Genomic DNA, 14816 nt, shown 5'->3' with positions numbered 1-14816 from the left:
TTACTTGAATAACATGTCTGCAGTTGCCGCAATACCCCTCAGGACTGTCATAACCACAAAAACAAATATGCAGGTCATGTATGAAGACAAAAAAAAAAAACTTGCAGGAAGGTCCTAAAGCTGATTGAAGCAAATCCAGTGTCTCCAGCTGACAAACAAGCCCTCCGATTTCTACAGCAGTACATTAGAGGATTAGATGAGGCGGGTCTCAGAAGGTTGCTGAGATTTGTGACAGAATCAGATGTCATTTGTGTTCCAAAAGTCGAAGTGATATTTACAGCTTTGGAAGGACTGGAATGCCGGCAAATTGCCCACACACCTGTGGGTCAGTTTTGATACCCAGAGCTGAGGGTGGAGATGGAGAATGTACTGAAAAACAACTACTACACTATGGATATTGTGTACTTAAAGAATCTTGTACACACCAGCCAGGGTCCATGCTGCAATTTACAAACTGTTTAACTTGTTAATATTTTAAATCTCAGGAAGAAGTAAACCTGAAGAAATGCTCTATGTCAGAAAATAACCAAAATGCAGTCAAACTGGCCTATGTTTCTTTATATCTTTAAGTTCTGAAAATTATAGATTTGATAGCCAGAGAATCTATTGTTCTGCTGTCTTCCATGTGCTACTTTCGGTTCCAATTGTTAACATTTTTATTTGACAATATCGCAGTAAATATTGTGCCTTAATAAAGAAAATAATTCCCGTAAAGGCCTTCCCATTTCAGCAAGCTAATATTGGAGCAATTTAAAAGACTGTGAGGCTCAGCGATTATTACGTTTGCCAGCTTGTAATGCTTTATGTAATACAGAGCACTTTTCTTAGTAATTGGTGTGAATTTCATTTTTATGACAGAAAAGAACATGCTGTGTTATAAAATAAAAAAATAAAATAAATATGTGTATTTATATGATTTGCAAAGTTGTTGTTTCCATCAGAAAAGAGCATAATGTATAATGCCTGTCATGTTAGTTCCTGTGTACTTATCAGAGGGAGTTTGATAACTCAGCCCCTGAAACATTGATGTGTTAAAGTTTATTTTCTTGAAAAGTGAATATTTCTGTTGTGTCGATTTCAACGGTATGGGGCTAGCTCCTCACATCTTATCACTTGAGAGCTGACTAAGTAACAGCATTAGATTCTCTTGTTAAGATTTAATAATAATAATTGAACTTTATTGATCTCACAATGGAGAAATTCACTTCTGCATCTTAACCCATCCCCTTGGGGAGCAGTGGGCTGCCACTGTGTGGCGCAATTGGGGGTTAAGGGTCTTGCTCAGGGACCCAGAATGGCAGCTTGTGGGAGTTGAACTCAGAACCTCTGGGACTGAAGCTCTGTGCTCTAACCACTCGGCCAGCACTCCCCCAATTCAGAATGATTGTTCTAAAAATGACACCGCTTTACACAGTGACCCCAATTACCTCCAGTTTTTTTTCAGTTTATCAGAAAAAGAAATGTTACATTTAATGTATTACATTTTTGAAAAGCTATCTACAGTAGTCCTACTAAAGTTGAACCATGTTAGTGGTTGTTACAAGATTAATTTATCATGCATAATTCAATTCATCGTTAATACTTACAGTATTTTTGTTAGAAAAACTTTTAATGTGTAAAGGGTTAAAAATGTGAATATACACAGTTAAAATGACGCAAATATATCTTAAAAAGTCACAGTACCGTTTATTGCTAAAATAAATAACGTGTATAAAAATAGAAATTTCTTTGTGATGCTGTGCCTTAAATTGTAATTGTGGAGGGGTGATACTTAAACAGATCACTAGGTGGCGTTGCACAACAGATTTATGCAGTCGAGCAGAACACAAGCTTAAGTTTTCTGCCTCTGTTCCTACATACAGAGAGATACAGGGTTTAAGAGCAATTCAAGTAAGAAGTGTAAAAATAGACTCCTGGAATTTTAGAGCTCTAGGTTAATTTAACAATGCATTTTTCCAAATAAGGAGAGTGGATTGTGTCCTTATTAGCCTACACTGGAATTCTATCAGAAATATGAACAGTAGGCTAAGCTATGGAAAAGTGTGATTGTGAAAGTATCCAATAGCAAGAAGACTGCAGTGTGCAGTGACTAATTTTTTTTTTTTTACTGTAAGACAGAGGACTGTGTATTTCATTTAAGTGAATGAAGTTATCTTAATTCAACCAAAAAGCAGAAAGACTCAGGTTACCTACCATCATTTTTTTATTGATCAGTGTATTGCATAGACACCTATTTTTATCAAATATGATCAGTAGTCCCAATGTATTCTACAATGTGTGAGGAATGACGTTTCCACCCTAATATTTAGAACACAGATAAATGTTCCTGCCACACCTAAAAATATTCTAATAAAATGCAGTCAGTGAGGTAATCAGAGCACATTACTGGTCAATAGTTCTGAGGGGAAAGGAGAAATTAGTTGATTTTTCCTATCTGTCCCGCCAGCAGCTGCTCAGGCTAACCGACAGCACTGAGATGTTTGGAACTATTGAGGGCTACGTAAACCACATGACTGGGTGTTGAAGAGTTCAACGTGTGCTGTAACTCTCTCTCTCTATACAGCGCTGAGTCAGACATGCTAGTACGACTGCATGCATCAGCTGGGGGTAGGAGGGGAAGAGGGAAGTCTGTTTTCTTGATTGTGTGCTCTGACTGGAGAATATGATTCACATTGGAAGACAACCCTTTTTTTTTATCTGTTTTTGAGTAAAGCTCAAGATGACCACCCCTGGCCAGGTCCTTTGGGATTCAGTTTTGTCATTCATACGGCCTCATCAGTGCCATGTGAATGACTGAACAATGGCCTTGTGACCACTACAGTGCTGAGGAAAAAAATGTATCCCACTAAAATCCCGAATTCTAAAAAAAGAAATACAAAAACAATAGTGTAGTCAGTGTTACCAGACTAGGTAGGTTTCCACCCAAGTAGGCTTCTTTTGAACATATTGAGCAGGAAAAAAATGCTTACGGGTAGGCTGTAAAAATTAGGGAATCTTTTCACATTTGGTGGATTTTTAGAAAGAATTAATACCAAAATATCTAAAAAAAAATAGTTGTCTTTTTGTGGCATAAAGTTTAAAACTGACACATTTTAATAAAGTGATCTTATGTGTGTTATTTGGTTGCTTGATTGCACATAGCCATAGCTAACCCTCCTAGCATGAATATTTACTCCAGTGTTGACATCAGTGCTGATGTTTCCAACAGAAATCAATGGCGCTGCTTCCTGCTTGCTCTCATTTGCCCTGCTTGTATTTGTTTAGAAAAAAGTCCGAATAGGACATTCCTCAAATTAGATTTAGACGCATGTGTCGTGGCCATCTTGTGGTCGTACAAGCAGAGTCGTAACGCTTGATTAGTTTACTTCTTTGAGTCAAATACAGAACAGATCTGTCCTAACTATCGCCTCAACAGACAATAATATGGCAACAACAAAACATGGCTGCTGCGTTGGTATCTGTTGGAGTGACGTGTGATATGGTGATCATGATCCTATGAAGGGACGTTTTTTCTTTTCCCTTGATTTCCCCAAAAACCCTGAAGAATTGCAGAGAAATGTCAGTGGTGGATTTGAGCTTGTAACCGAGAGTTTACTGTGGAATCTGACCAAAGACACCTAAATGTGGTCTTTACATTTCCTCGGTCATAAGAAGCCAACACCTGAACGTCCAGACCTGAAACCAGCGACTGCAGCATCTGGGCAGGTAGGCGACGTTTATTTGGCTTTTTCTCAGCAGCTTTAAAACTTCCTACCATCCATGAGGGGCGTCCATGGGAGCTTCAGTGTTGCATTTAGTGCGCTTATTATCAGCAACTTTGGGATTGTTTTTCTTTAAAGTCACTTGTTACTTTTGTGAGTCAGCGGTTGCAGTTTCTTGGGGTTGTTTCTGAACACGAAGTCACTTTTTTTTAGGCCGTCAATTTTTTCAGAGAGAACGCCTTTTTCTGGTTATCGCACCGGACAATAAGTGTGGGGCACAACCCCCCTCCCCAGTGACAACTACTTTACGAGCAGTAAGTCGCAGTGTGTATAAATACCAGCTAAATACATGCATCTGTGATGATTAGAAGTGGCATGTGGGGTTTTTGTTGTGGTCTTCTGCTTCTTTTCATGGATCAAGTCGATGTTTCTCTCACAGTGATCTTGTGTGTGTGTGTGTGTGTGTGTGTGTGTGTGTGTGTGTGTGTGTGTGAAGAGAAAACGGGATCTGAGTGTCTGAATACAGCGGGATGATTGACTGTTTTTAAGTCTATTTTCTGCAATGAGGTCTATAATAAATTAAAACATAGGCCTGTAATAATACATGTATCTCTTCTTGGTATTAGCTGTAATTCTACACAAATTCAGCGGGTTTCTTCCTAAAGGTTGATCCGTTGCGAGAAAGAGGATAGCCTCTCCTACCTTTCTACTAATACTGTTTTCTTTCCGCTCATTTTGAGACCTCTACATTTCAACCAATGTTTCAGCAGTTCCATGCTGGGTTTTTCCATTGAAGCATGTCAAAATGAAGCTCCTGGGATGTCATGATCTTCCAGAACGATTAGTATTGTGGTTGTTGCCAATATAATTTGCATAATTTGCACTCTTCCTGTCCGACCAGCCAGGAAACCGGCTGTCTTGGGAAAAATGTGAGGTCATTTGAGAACTGCCCCATATCCACGAAGCTCCAGCGACGGTGGGCACAGCCATTTCTGTAGTCTACGAATGCCAATGACTCAGTGCCCCGCCCCTCTCTAGCTGTAGTTGGCTAGCTTTTTGCCTTCAGTATTTGACTCGATTGAATTGTATTATTTGTAAATCTGAGATAGGAATAATAGAAAGTTGGCCACTCTGAGGTAAAAAAACAAAACAAATCCCAGCTTCCAGTCCATGGTGGGAACGGCCCCCCAATGCCCGCCCATGCCGACAGGCTTGACTTAAGGTTCCTGCGCAATGTTGATAAACTAATATTAATTCCATCCACATTGAGGAAACAGTATTTCCCAGTGTTGCATACCTGAAAGGAAATAAAAGCATATTTAAATCTAATAGCACACTCATTGTCCATGCTTCACCTGCTGCAAGTAATTAGTGTCAATGCTGCTCACCTGTCACCCTGCCTACATACAGTATAACGGCCCCATCCAACCACTCCCTGCCAGAATGTCTTGTCTTGTCCCGCTGCCTACATGAGTTGTTCACCAGTATCTTTTTGTTGCTTTGCCGCGTTATTACTTGGGGATGCTCTCACCCTGCCCTCTCTAGTGTGTTTAACTAGTGCTAGTGTGCACTGCCTGGTAAAGGTCTCTTCTGGATTCTTGTGCTTTGCTTTCCTCACTAGGAACTCAGCAGCAGCTTTTGATAAAGTCAGCACCTTCATGCACTGTCTGGTCAAATCCGTCTCTGCCTACAACATCTGGTCACCTGGTCTTTCCTCCTGGTCAGCTGCCTTCATTCACCTCCTGTTCCTGCCTGCCTGCCCTGTCAGCCACTTTCACACATTTAACAATAAAACCTTTAAACGCAACACAGTGTCGGTTTGAATACCGGGTTCACCTTTACAAGATTGTTACGCTCTCATAATTATGACATCTTTTCTCATAATTTTAATAAAATAATAATAATAATTGAACTTTATTGATCTCACAATGGAGAAATTCACTTCTGCATCTTAACCCATCCCCTTGGGGAGCAGTGGGCTGCCACTGCGTGGAGCCTGGGGAGCAATAGGGGGTTAAGGGTCTTGCTCAGGGACCCAGAATGGTAGCTTGTGGGAGTTGAACTCAGAACCTCTGGGACCGAAGCTTTGTGCTCTAACCACTAGCCACCACTCCCCCTATTAAGATCCTCTTCTTGACTGTAATTCGGACATCTTATCTCATAATTATGAGATCCTGATCTTGTAATTTTGACATTTTAAAATTATAGAATATAAAATAATTATTCATAATTATGACATTTATGACATATGGTGTCTAATTATTTTTCTTTGGTGAATGCAGCATGCTTCGGTATTTCCATAGTTCTGCACTTGTGTAGAGATCAGATTCTCCAGGAGAGATTTTAGGCGCCAGGTTTGAATTGTAGTTGTTATACCGGTCTATGTACGGTTGCATCGACAATTATGCATGTTAATACTTGGTGTGAACAGAGACACTCATTGGAACAAAGCACATGGTTCCAGTAAAGTTGAGTAAGCTTCACACACTTGTAAACAACAACCAGTTAACATTGTGATGGCATCGTAAATGTCTAAAAAAAAAAAAAAAAAAAAAAAAAAAAAAAAAAAAAATATATATATATATATATATATATATATATATATATATATATATATATATATATATATATATATATAATGATAGTGTTCAGATTTCAGACAAAGAGGAAGTTTAATACTTCTAAACATTGTTCTAAGATTTTGTTGTATAATAGATTTAGATAACTAAATCTATGTCTCCCTTTTGATACAGCATATCTTCTTATTAACAGAAGTTTCTTTTTTGCACCCAGTTTAAACAAAACGTTGCACTAATCTCTACAGGTTTACTGTACATTTAAAACAAATTTTTATTATTAAATGCTTTCCTTTACAGATTTTACTTTTAAAGTTCCTAAATCTACTTTTTGACTAACCATTGTTTTCCTGTTTGTGTTGTCTTGAAAATATTTCAGTGGTTACCAGTGTAAATGGGGTTTAAAAAAAATTAAGTTTGTTCCATCCTAGCAGTGAGGTGTGTGTGTTGGGGTGGAGCTTCATTTACAGATGGTACTAACATGTTTAAACAGAAATGGGTAATGGAACATTTTAATGACTAGCCAGATTATCATGGGGTGAGGCCTTTGAATAGAAATACGAGCGTCACGCCATTAACTGAAAAACTTGTAAAACATGATCACATTCCTATGGTTCATTTGTTCCATCATGCTGCCACACATGTAGAAATCTTTCACGTCGACACATGTAGTGGAAAGAAATGCATCAGGCCAGACCTGTTTTGACATCCACTTGTAGGAGGTACTTGTGTATGACATGGCTTTTTAAAGCAGTATGCACCTTTGATAAGCAGCAGATAGTGGAGAAACACCAGAGAGTATATCATTTTTAAAAGGAAATTCAGCTTGGGGGAGGAATTGCACTGATTTTATAATTTTCACAAAGGGAAACTGTAAGTAAGATCAACCATCCTAAAGACTGCTGCTTTTAATTAATTAATTTTACCATATAGCTGTTGGATTTTGCTATTTTACAGTCTCAGAATACTTTGAAACAAAGTAGAAAATGGGGAGTTAACGAAAGCCAGCCTTATTGTCCTCCACCTGTGTGAATTGTAGAGTTTCTGATCTTTGGTTTTATTTTTGGTTTCAGGTCAATTAACAATGACACAATGAACCCTGAAGTAACATTTAAACCATCTCATTTGAAGTCCTGACCGGAATAAAGTGATACCAACCTTGATTATCTTATTTCTTCTTAAACCAGAGACAGTTTTCACTCTAAGAGGCACAGGTGAACAAGTCTTCAGATTCCCACTGTGAGTTACCTGCCAGCACTGCAGCCATGGGTGAATGGGACTTTCTCAGTGGCCTGTTTGACAACCTCCAGGACCAGTCTCCGATGCTTGGACGGTTCTGGCTCTTCCTCATGCTTGTGTTTCGGATAGTGATTCTTGGAACAGTGGCCACCGACATGTTTGAGGATGAACAGGAGGAGTTTACCTGCAACACCCTACAGCCAGGCTGCAAGCAGGTCTGCTATGATGACGCTTTCCCTATCTCCCAGTACAGATTCTGGGTGTTTCACATAGTTCTGATTGCTACCCCATCCCTGCTTTTCCTTATGTATTCTACACGACATCCTGAAAAAAAATCTGCACATCTCAGGAGGCTTTACATTCTAAATGTGATTTTTCGGATCTTGGCGGAGGTGGGCTTCCTGGTGGTCCAGTGGAAGTTGTACGGCTTCAAGGTGAAAGCGCAGTTCCCCTGCAGCCGCTTTCCTTGCCCCTACACAGTCGACTGCTTCACCTCCCGTCCTGCAGAGAAAACAATCTTCCTCTACTTCTACTTTGTTGTGGGTGCCGTATCAGCATTTGCCAGCTTTGCAGAGCTTTTCTACGCCGTCACAAAATGGTTTCGCTGCAGCCAGCATGAACGCTATGATCTGGAAAACATCAACCATCAGTATCTACAGAGCGTAAGGCAAGATGATTTCGACGAGAAGCCAAAAGGAGAAACGACGTCAGACAGTCAAGCCAGCAGCGTCAAGCTAAAAAAAGGACCAGTGAAAAGCAGCAAGAAGGTCTCCAGCGTCAAGAGCAAAAGAGGCAAATATGTGAACCCCAGGAAACTCATGGTGTGAGAGACCCCCACCATTTCCTGCTGAAAACTATGTTTCTAATGCTTTATATGATTTCATTTTAAAATTCCCACTGTGTGACAGAGTTTCACTGTTGGGAGACATGATTAGGTAACTCATGAGGAGTGAGATCAGGACATGAGATAAGGGAAAGACTGACAATTAAGGCTCATTTGTCTTGGTAGGCTCATGAATCACTGTAGAGTTTAAGCCTTTAGCATGTGGGGGAATTCGACAGAAATAAACTTGATAGACCTGATTTACACTTCCTTGGTTGCCAGAGAGCCAACTCTGCCGCTCCTGTTTTAAATAGGAAAATCCATCTTTAAATGTGCTTTTAAAAAGCTTTACTGTCTGTCACTGCGAATGTCTGTAAACCTTTGTGAATGTATAAGGAAAATGCTGCTATTTGAAGAAATGTATTAATTTTCTTTGTTATAAAGAGTTAGCTAGTTAGTTTAGATTTTGCTAAGTTTGAGCTAACTAAGCTTTTATGTGGAGATAGTCTGTTTCTATTTTCCAGGTGATGTGATGTAAAATGCTCTGGGTCAATACCCTGCTTCGCCTTTCTGTACTCCCATGTTGTACTTATAAAAGGTACCATTTTGTGCTTCTCCAATAGCAAGCCCCGGATTAACCCAGAGATAAAATATTTGCTGAGGGAGAAGAAAATGGCTTCAGGAAACAGTTGAGGAAACAGAAGAGCTGAGAGATGTGCTGAAAAACATTGAGGAGGAAGATCAGAGCAGGAAAAAACAGCTACAGGAAGAAAACAAAGTTGAAGTTGCGGGACAGCAATATCAGTGATATCTGGAAAAGCATAAAAACAATCTCAGATCACAAACAGAACGCCTGGGTTATAGGTGACTTGAGATGAGTGAATAAGCTGAACCAGCAATTCCTGAGGTTTGACCAGCCTGCCCCCCCCCCCCCCAACTCAGCCTAACATACTGCAGACACCCTCAACCAGGACGTCTGTCTGGTCTACCCCGAGAACTGCACATCTTTCAGCTCTCAGCTATCATCCACCCCATTTTGCTTCAGATGCTTCAGATTTATCTGTAACCAAAAATCAAGAAAAAATGTCACTGTGTAGCACAGCATTGTTTAAGTGACAAGTCAAGAATAACACAGTGGGTCGCGAAAGGTTTTACCCCTCTAACAGATTCTTTTTCCCCAGTTATTTTTCTCTCGTTAAACATCAATGTTTCAGACCATTGAACTGTTTTTTATATCTAAGATGTTAATTTAATATAATTTAATTTACTAAAGGAAAATAAACCCTAGTACCAGGTTTTTTTTTATTCAACTGAGAAATTTGTTTCTGTTTGGATATGAGACAGATTTCTCTCAAAAGATAATCAAGCAATGTAAATGGAATATCCATTTTGAAAAAAAAAATCTATCTACCATTTTTTTTTTTTACTGTTGAGTAAAAATGACACTCCTCTCATGAGCAGTGTAGGGATATTTACTGGCATTTAAACAAATAAACCCAACTTGTACTTGCTGACCAGCTTTTTGATTGTTTCTTCTTGCATTTTGATGAAACCTTTGAGATCGGAAGCCCTCTCTCCATCAACCTAATATTTAACTGTCTTTCTATCAGATTCCAGTCAGGTAAAATCGAAGGGTTACTTTAAACCTTGAATTCCATGAATTCTGGCCTTTGTGTTTTTTGGGGGTTGATTGGCTGATCTCGTTATTCACCACTGCTCTCAACATATTCAGCATTACCTGCTGCCACTAACGATACCTGACTGTTCCTTTTTAAACCTGCCTCACACAACCATTCTCCGCCCGGTTGTCTCTTCTCACTGCCTGCATGTGTACTCTCCATTGTTTTTCTCACTCAGCCAGCTTATCCTGTTCATCTGTGCTCGCCCTGCCCTAGTCAACTATTCTAGTGATGATGTGCGCTGCTTGCTTTCAGTGAGTCCCTGTAGGATTCTGTGCCTACTCTGGGGACTAATTGGCTGTATGCTCTGGTCATGACCTGATACTGGTCATGGTACTGATCAGGAATTATGTGTTTTGTCAGTGATTCTGTTTTCTTATCTGTGTGTTTTGGTATTTTGTATTAACCTTGTCTGCAAGATGGATTCTTGCGGTATTTATATGTTCACAAACACATGAGAATCCATCTTGTATTGCTCCGGCTTCAACCGTTTGCGTCCGAACCAAAAAAAAACCCAAAACAACAGTTCAGGCCAATCAAATTGCAGTATTGTGGAGGCGGGACATACCAGCTGTGACGAAAGCAATAGCTGCTGAGCCCACAGCCGAACCAAGATATACATGGCAGAACAGGAGGACGCACATGTAGCTACGTCTATCACACCTGTTTGGTAAGAATCCATAATCTAAAATTTCTTCTTTGAAAGAAGAACAGCAAGAAGTGCCTTGACTAGCTTATATTCATGTGGTTTCTCATGATGTGTGCTGCTTCCCTTTTAATTTGAGACGTGATTAGCTAAAACCAAACTTTGGTTTGGTCGGGTGAAGAGAGGGGCGGAGCTCTCCACTGACCACTACCTGGTGGTGAGGTGACTCCGGTGGTGGGGGTTGAAGCCAGTCAGACTTGGTAGGCCTAAACGTATTGTGAGGGTTTCCTGGGAATGTCTGGGTGAGTTCCCCGTAAGACGGAGCTTTAATTCCCACCTCCGGGAGAACCCTGAACACGTCCCGAGGGAGGCGGGGGACATTGAGTCTGAATGGACCATGTTTCGTGCCTCTATTGTTGAGGTGGCTAGTCGGAGCTGTGGCCGCAAGGTTGTCGGTGAATGTCGCGGTGGCAACCCTTGAACATGCTGGTGGACACCAGCGGTGAGGGAAGCTGTCAAGCTGAAGAAGGAGTCCTATCGGGCTTTATTGGCCTGTGGGACTCCGGAAGCAGCAGATGTGTACCGGCAGTCCAAGCGGTAGGCGGCTCGGCTGGTCGCTGAGGCAAAACCTTGAGTATGGGAAGAGTTCGGAGAGGCCATGGAGAAAGACTTCCGTACGGCTTCCAGGTGATTCTGGTCCACTATCCGGTGTCTCAGGAGGGGGAAGCAGTGCAGTACGAACACCGTTTAGAGTCGGGGTGGTGTGCTGCTGACCTTGACTCGGATCGTCATGTGTCGGTGGGCAGAATACTTCGAAGACCTCCTTAATCCCACCAACACGTCTTCTGTTGGAAAAGAAGAGCCTGGGGACTCTGGGTTGGGTGCTCCCATCTCTGGTGCTGAGGTCACAGAGGTGATTAAAAAGCTCCTCTGTGGCAAGGCCCCGGGGGTGGATGAGATTCGCTCTGAGTACCTTAAGGCTCTGGATGTTGTGGGGCTGTGTTGGTTAACACGACTCTGCAACATTGCGTGGACATCAGGGGCAGTACCACTAGATTGGCAGACTGGGGTGGTGGTCCCCCTATTTAAAGAGGGACTGGAGGGTGTGTTCCAACTACAGAGGAATCACACTCTTAAGCCTCCCTGGTAAGGTCTATTCCGGGGTTCTGGAAAGGAGGGTCCGTCGGATAGTCGAATCTCAGATTCAGGAAGAGCAGTGTGGTTTTCGTCCTGGCCGTGGAGCACTGTATCAGCTCTACACCCTCAGCAGGATACTGGAGGGGGCATGGGAGTTTGCCCAACCAGTCTACATGTGCTTTGTGGCTCTGGAGAAGGTAGGGCTGGACGATATAGAATAAAAGCATATGGATAAAATAGAAATCATATTCATTGATATCAATAATTATTAAAACAATTCAAAATGTACATTTTAAGTGCAGCCCTGGCCATTTTATGCTGTTGCTTAATGACCTATATTTAAATAAATGGATTCAAACTTAACCCTTTATTCAACCAACTTTTTACAAAAACTAAGTGTTGAAAAAGAAAAAAAGAGCACGTGCTCTCTGAAGGCTGATGGAGCTTTCCTGGGTTTGTGATTGGTTGGGAGGATGTAATGACTGTAGTATTAGCCTACATGATAGGCTAGAATGCACTGTTCTTTTATTGAACTTTTTATTGAACCCTGTTTTTCATATTGAACTATACGTTCATTGATCGATATATATCATTATTGAATTATTGTCCAGCCCTAGGAGAAGGCATTTGACCATGTCCCCCGGGGGATCCTGTGGGGGGTACTCCTGGAGTATGGAGTACCGGATTCTTTAATGAGGGCTGCTAGGTCTCTGTACGACCGGTGTCAGAGTCTGGTCCGCATTGCCGGCAGTAGGTCAGACTCGTTTCCAGTGAGAGTTGGACTCCGCCAAGGTTGCCCTTTGTCACTGATTCTGTTCATAACTTTTATGGACAGAATTTCTAGGCACAGCCAAGGTGTTGAGGGGATCCATTTTGGTGGCCTTAGGATTGCGTCTCTGTTATCCGTGGATGACGTGGTTCTGTTGGCTTCATTAGGGCGTGATCTACAGCTCTCACTGGAGCAGTTTGCAGCCAAGTGTGAAGAGGCCGGGATGAGGATCAGTGCCTCCAAATCTGAGACCATGGTCTTGAGCTGGACAAGGGTGCTTTCTCCGGGTTGGGGAGGATGTACTGACCCAAGTGGAGGAGTTTAAGTATCTTGGGGTTTTGTTCACGAATGAGGGGAAGATGAAGCAGGGGATCGACAGGCGGATTGGTGCGGTGTCTGCTGTGAAGCAGGCACTGTACCGGTCCGTTGTGGTAAAGAGAGAGCAGAGCCAAAAGGCAAAGCTCTCAATTTACCGGTCGATCTACGTTCCTACCCTCATCTATGGTCACGAGCTTTGGGTCTTGTGACCAGCTGAGACAAAACTAATATAAAATCATGGCAATAGATAACATCTGTAAGGCACACTTGTTTTTATTCCATTTTAAGCTATTTTCAATTTTTAAGTTATTTTTAAAGACATAAATTGGGACTTTTCTTCAATAGCTTCCAGGTCATGTGACCCACTGACACTGACTTTCTAATTTTTCTAACATAGTCAATTAATAAAGTTTCATAAATTCACAATAATATCATGATGATGGAGTAAAACATTTTCTAGTGACATGTAGTCCAAATACTTAACACTAGGTGGCTTCAACTTAAACCATCACTATGATGAGGATTTCATTCCGAGAGAAAACCATGTAAGGAAAAAGAGCACATGGTTGACAAAATACTTTCTCAACTGTTGGTAAAATGGGTCGTTTCAGAAAAGGACAGAGCCTTAAAAACACAAATCTTTGGCAAAAGGCTGGGGGTTTACATGCCATTACTCAGTGTGTTCTTTCTTTGGGTTTTGGTGAGGCAGTTGTAACTCATGAACAGTGGTTATCTTTCGCTCTGTTTAAAACGAATGAGAAAAGTTATATAAAGTGGCTGAAGGTCATATGATCTGCAGATCTACAAGGAATTCAGACAAAAGTTCTCAATACAGGTAATGTTTTTACATTGTATTAGCTTGTATTTTGATTTTTACCTAGCCCCTGAAGGGACATCGAAAAACATAAAAAGAAAATTCAAAAAACAATGTCGTGCACAACATATGACATGTCATGCGCACGACAACTGCTAATTTCGAGATGGTGTCTGATGCGCATAAAATATGGGTCATTCCTGCCCTACTGGTAACTTTTCATTGTCCTGACCTTTGTCAAAAATAGTACTTTTTTCATGCTTTTGCAATTATATCTGGTGAATCACATATCTAACCTTTATGAACTTTTATTGATAGAGCTTAAGCATTTAAATAATTATGTTTATGCAAGGTATTTTTGTGGCGTGAATTGCAAGAGCGTTCCACCCTGTTAGGGAAATGTTCCTGTATACTGAGAAGTTTTAAAAATATAAATATTTAGCAATACGTAGTTTTTAACACCTTGAGTGTGCCCATTACATGAGTTAATTTCCTTGTTTGAGTAATAATTAAATGATAAATGTTAAGTACAATTTTTGTTAGATGCTCAGGATCATCAGAATTTTGGAACTTATTTACCCAAAAGGGTAAATAATAGGAACTTTGCTCCTAAAAACATATACATCTTGTCAATACACTTCAGCTCTGCAAACTAACATAAAAACATTCGAAATATTTCACACATTTAGTTACTTAAAAAAATTGGACGGTGAAGAGAAAACTAACAGAGTGCCTGAGGTTTCTGAATTAGGCACAGCACCTGATTATCAGTATACCAGCTGACATCACAACCCCTAACCCATTACCCAACCCTGATCTTAATATTCACCACAATCATAATCATAATACTTGACTGTAGAGTTAAGCAACTTCATAGTAGGGAACAGAGAAATGTAAAAATACTATTGTAAGAATGTGGTGCGCCTGAAAAAAAAAAGTATTCTAAATGTTATCCCTTAATATCTCGGTTTTCGTTCAATGTTCTGTATGTTCCTTGTTAGGTAGAGAAATCAGTGACAAGGGCAATGTTAAGGGCTCTCCTACAAACAGAGTGAGTGGAAAAAGGATGAAGTAAAGAGTAGCTAAGGACAACAACTGTCCTCCCACTATCCAG

The 14816-nt window shown here is 40.7% G+C and overlaps 1 protein-coding gene across 2 annotated transcripts; it reads left to right on the top strand.

Annotated features, from left to right (window-relative positions):
• Positions 1-7060: 7060 nt before the first annotated feature.
• LOC105935618 (gap junction delta-3 protein) lies at positions 7061-9269 on the top strand. 2 transcript variants are annotated; one of them, XM_036142446.1, is made up of 2 exons: positions 7061-7150; positions 7465-9269. In XM_036142446.1, exon 2 carries the CDS (start codon positions 7543-7545, stop codon positions 8341-8343), a length of 801 nt encoding a protein of 266 aa, XP_035998339.1. In that variant the 5' UTR covers positions 7061-7150; positions 7465-7542; the 3' UTR covers positions 8344-9269. The 2 variants fall into 2 exon arrangements, with proteins under 2 accessions (XP_035998339.1, XP_035998338.1); XM_036142445.1 differs by having other exon boundaries at positions 7070-7150; positions 7351-9269.
• The last annotated feature ends 5547 nt before the right edge of the window (positions 9270-14816 follow it).

This window comes from Fundulus heteroclitus, chromosome 10 (assembly GCF_011125445.2).
Source record: "Fundulus heteroclitus isolate FHET01 chromosome 10, MU-UCD_Fhet_4.1, whole genome shotgun sequence".
Lineage (NCBI taxonomy): Eukaryota > Metazoa > Chordata > Actinopteri > Cyprinodontiformes > Fundulidae > Fundulus > Fundulus heteroclitus.
The sequence above is the reverse complement of the archived record's forward strand: the minus strand, read 5'-3'. Positions and strand labels throughout refer to the sequence as shown.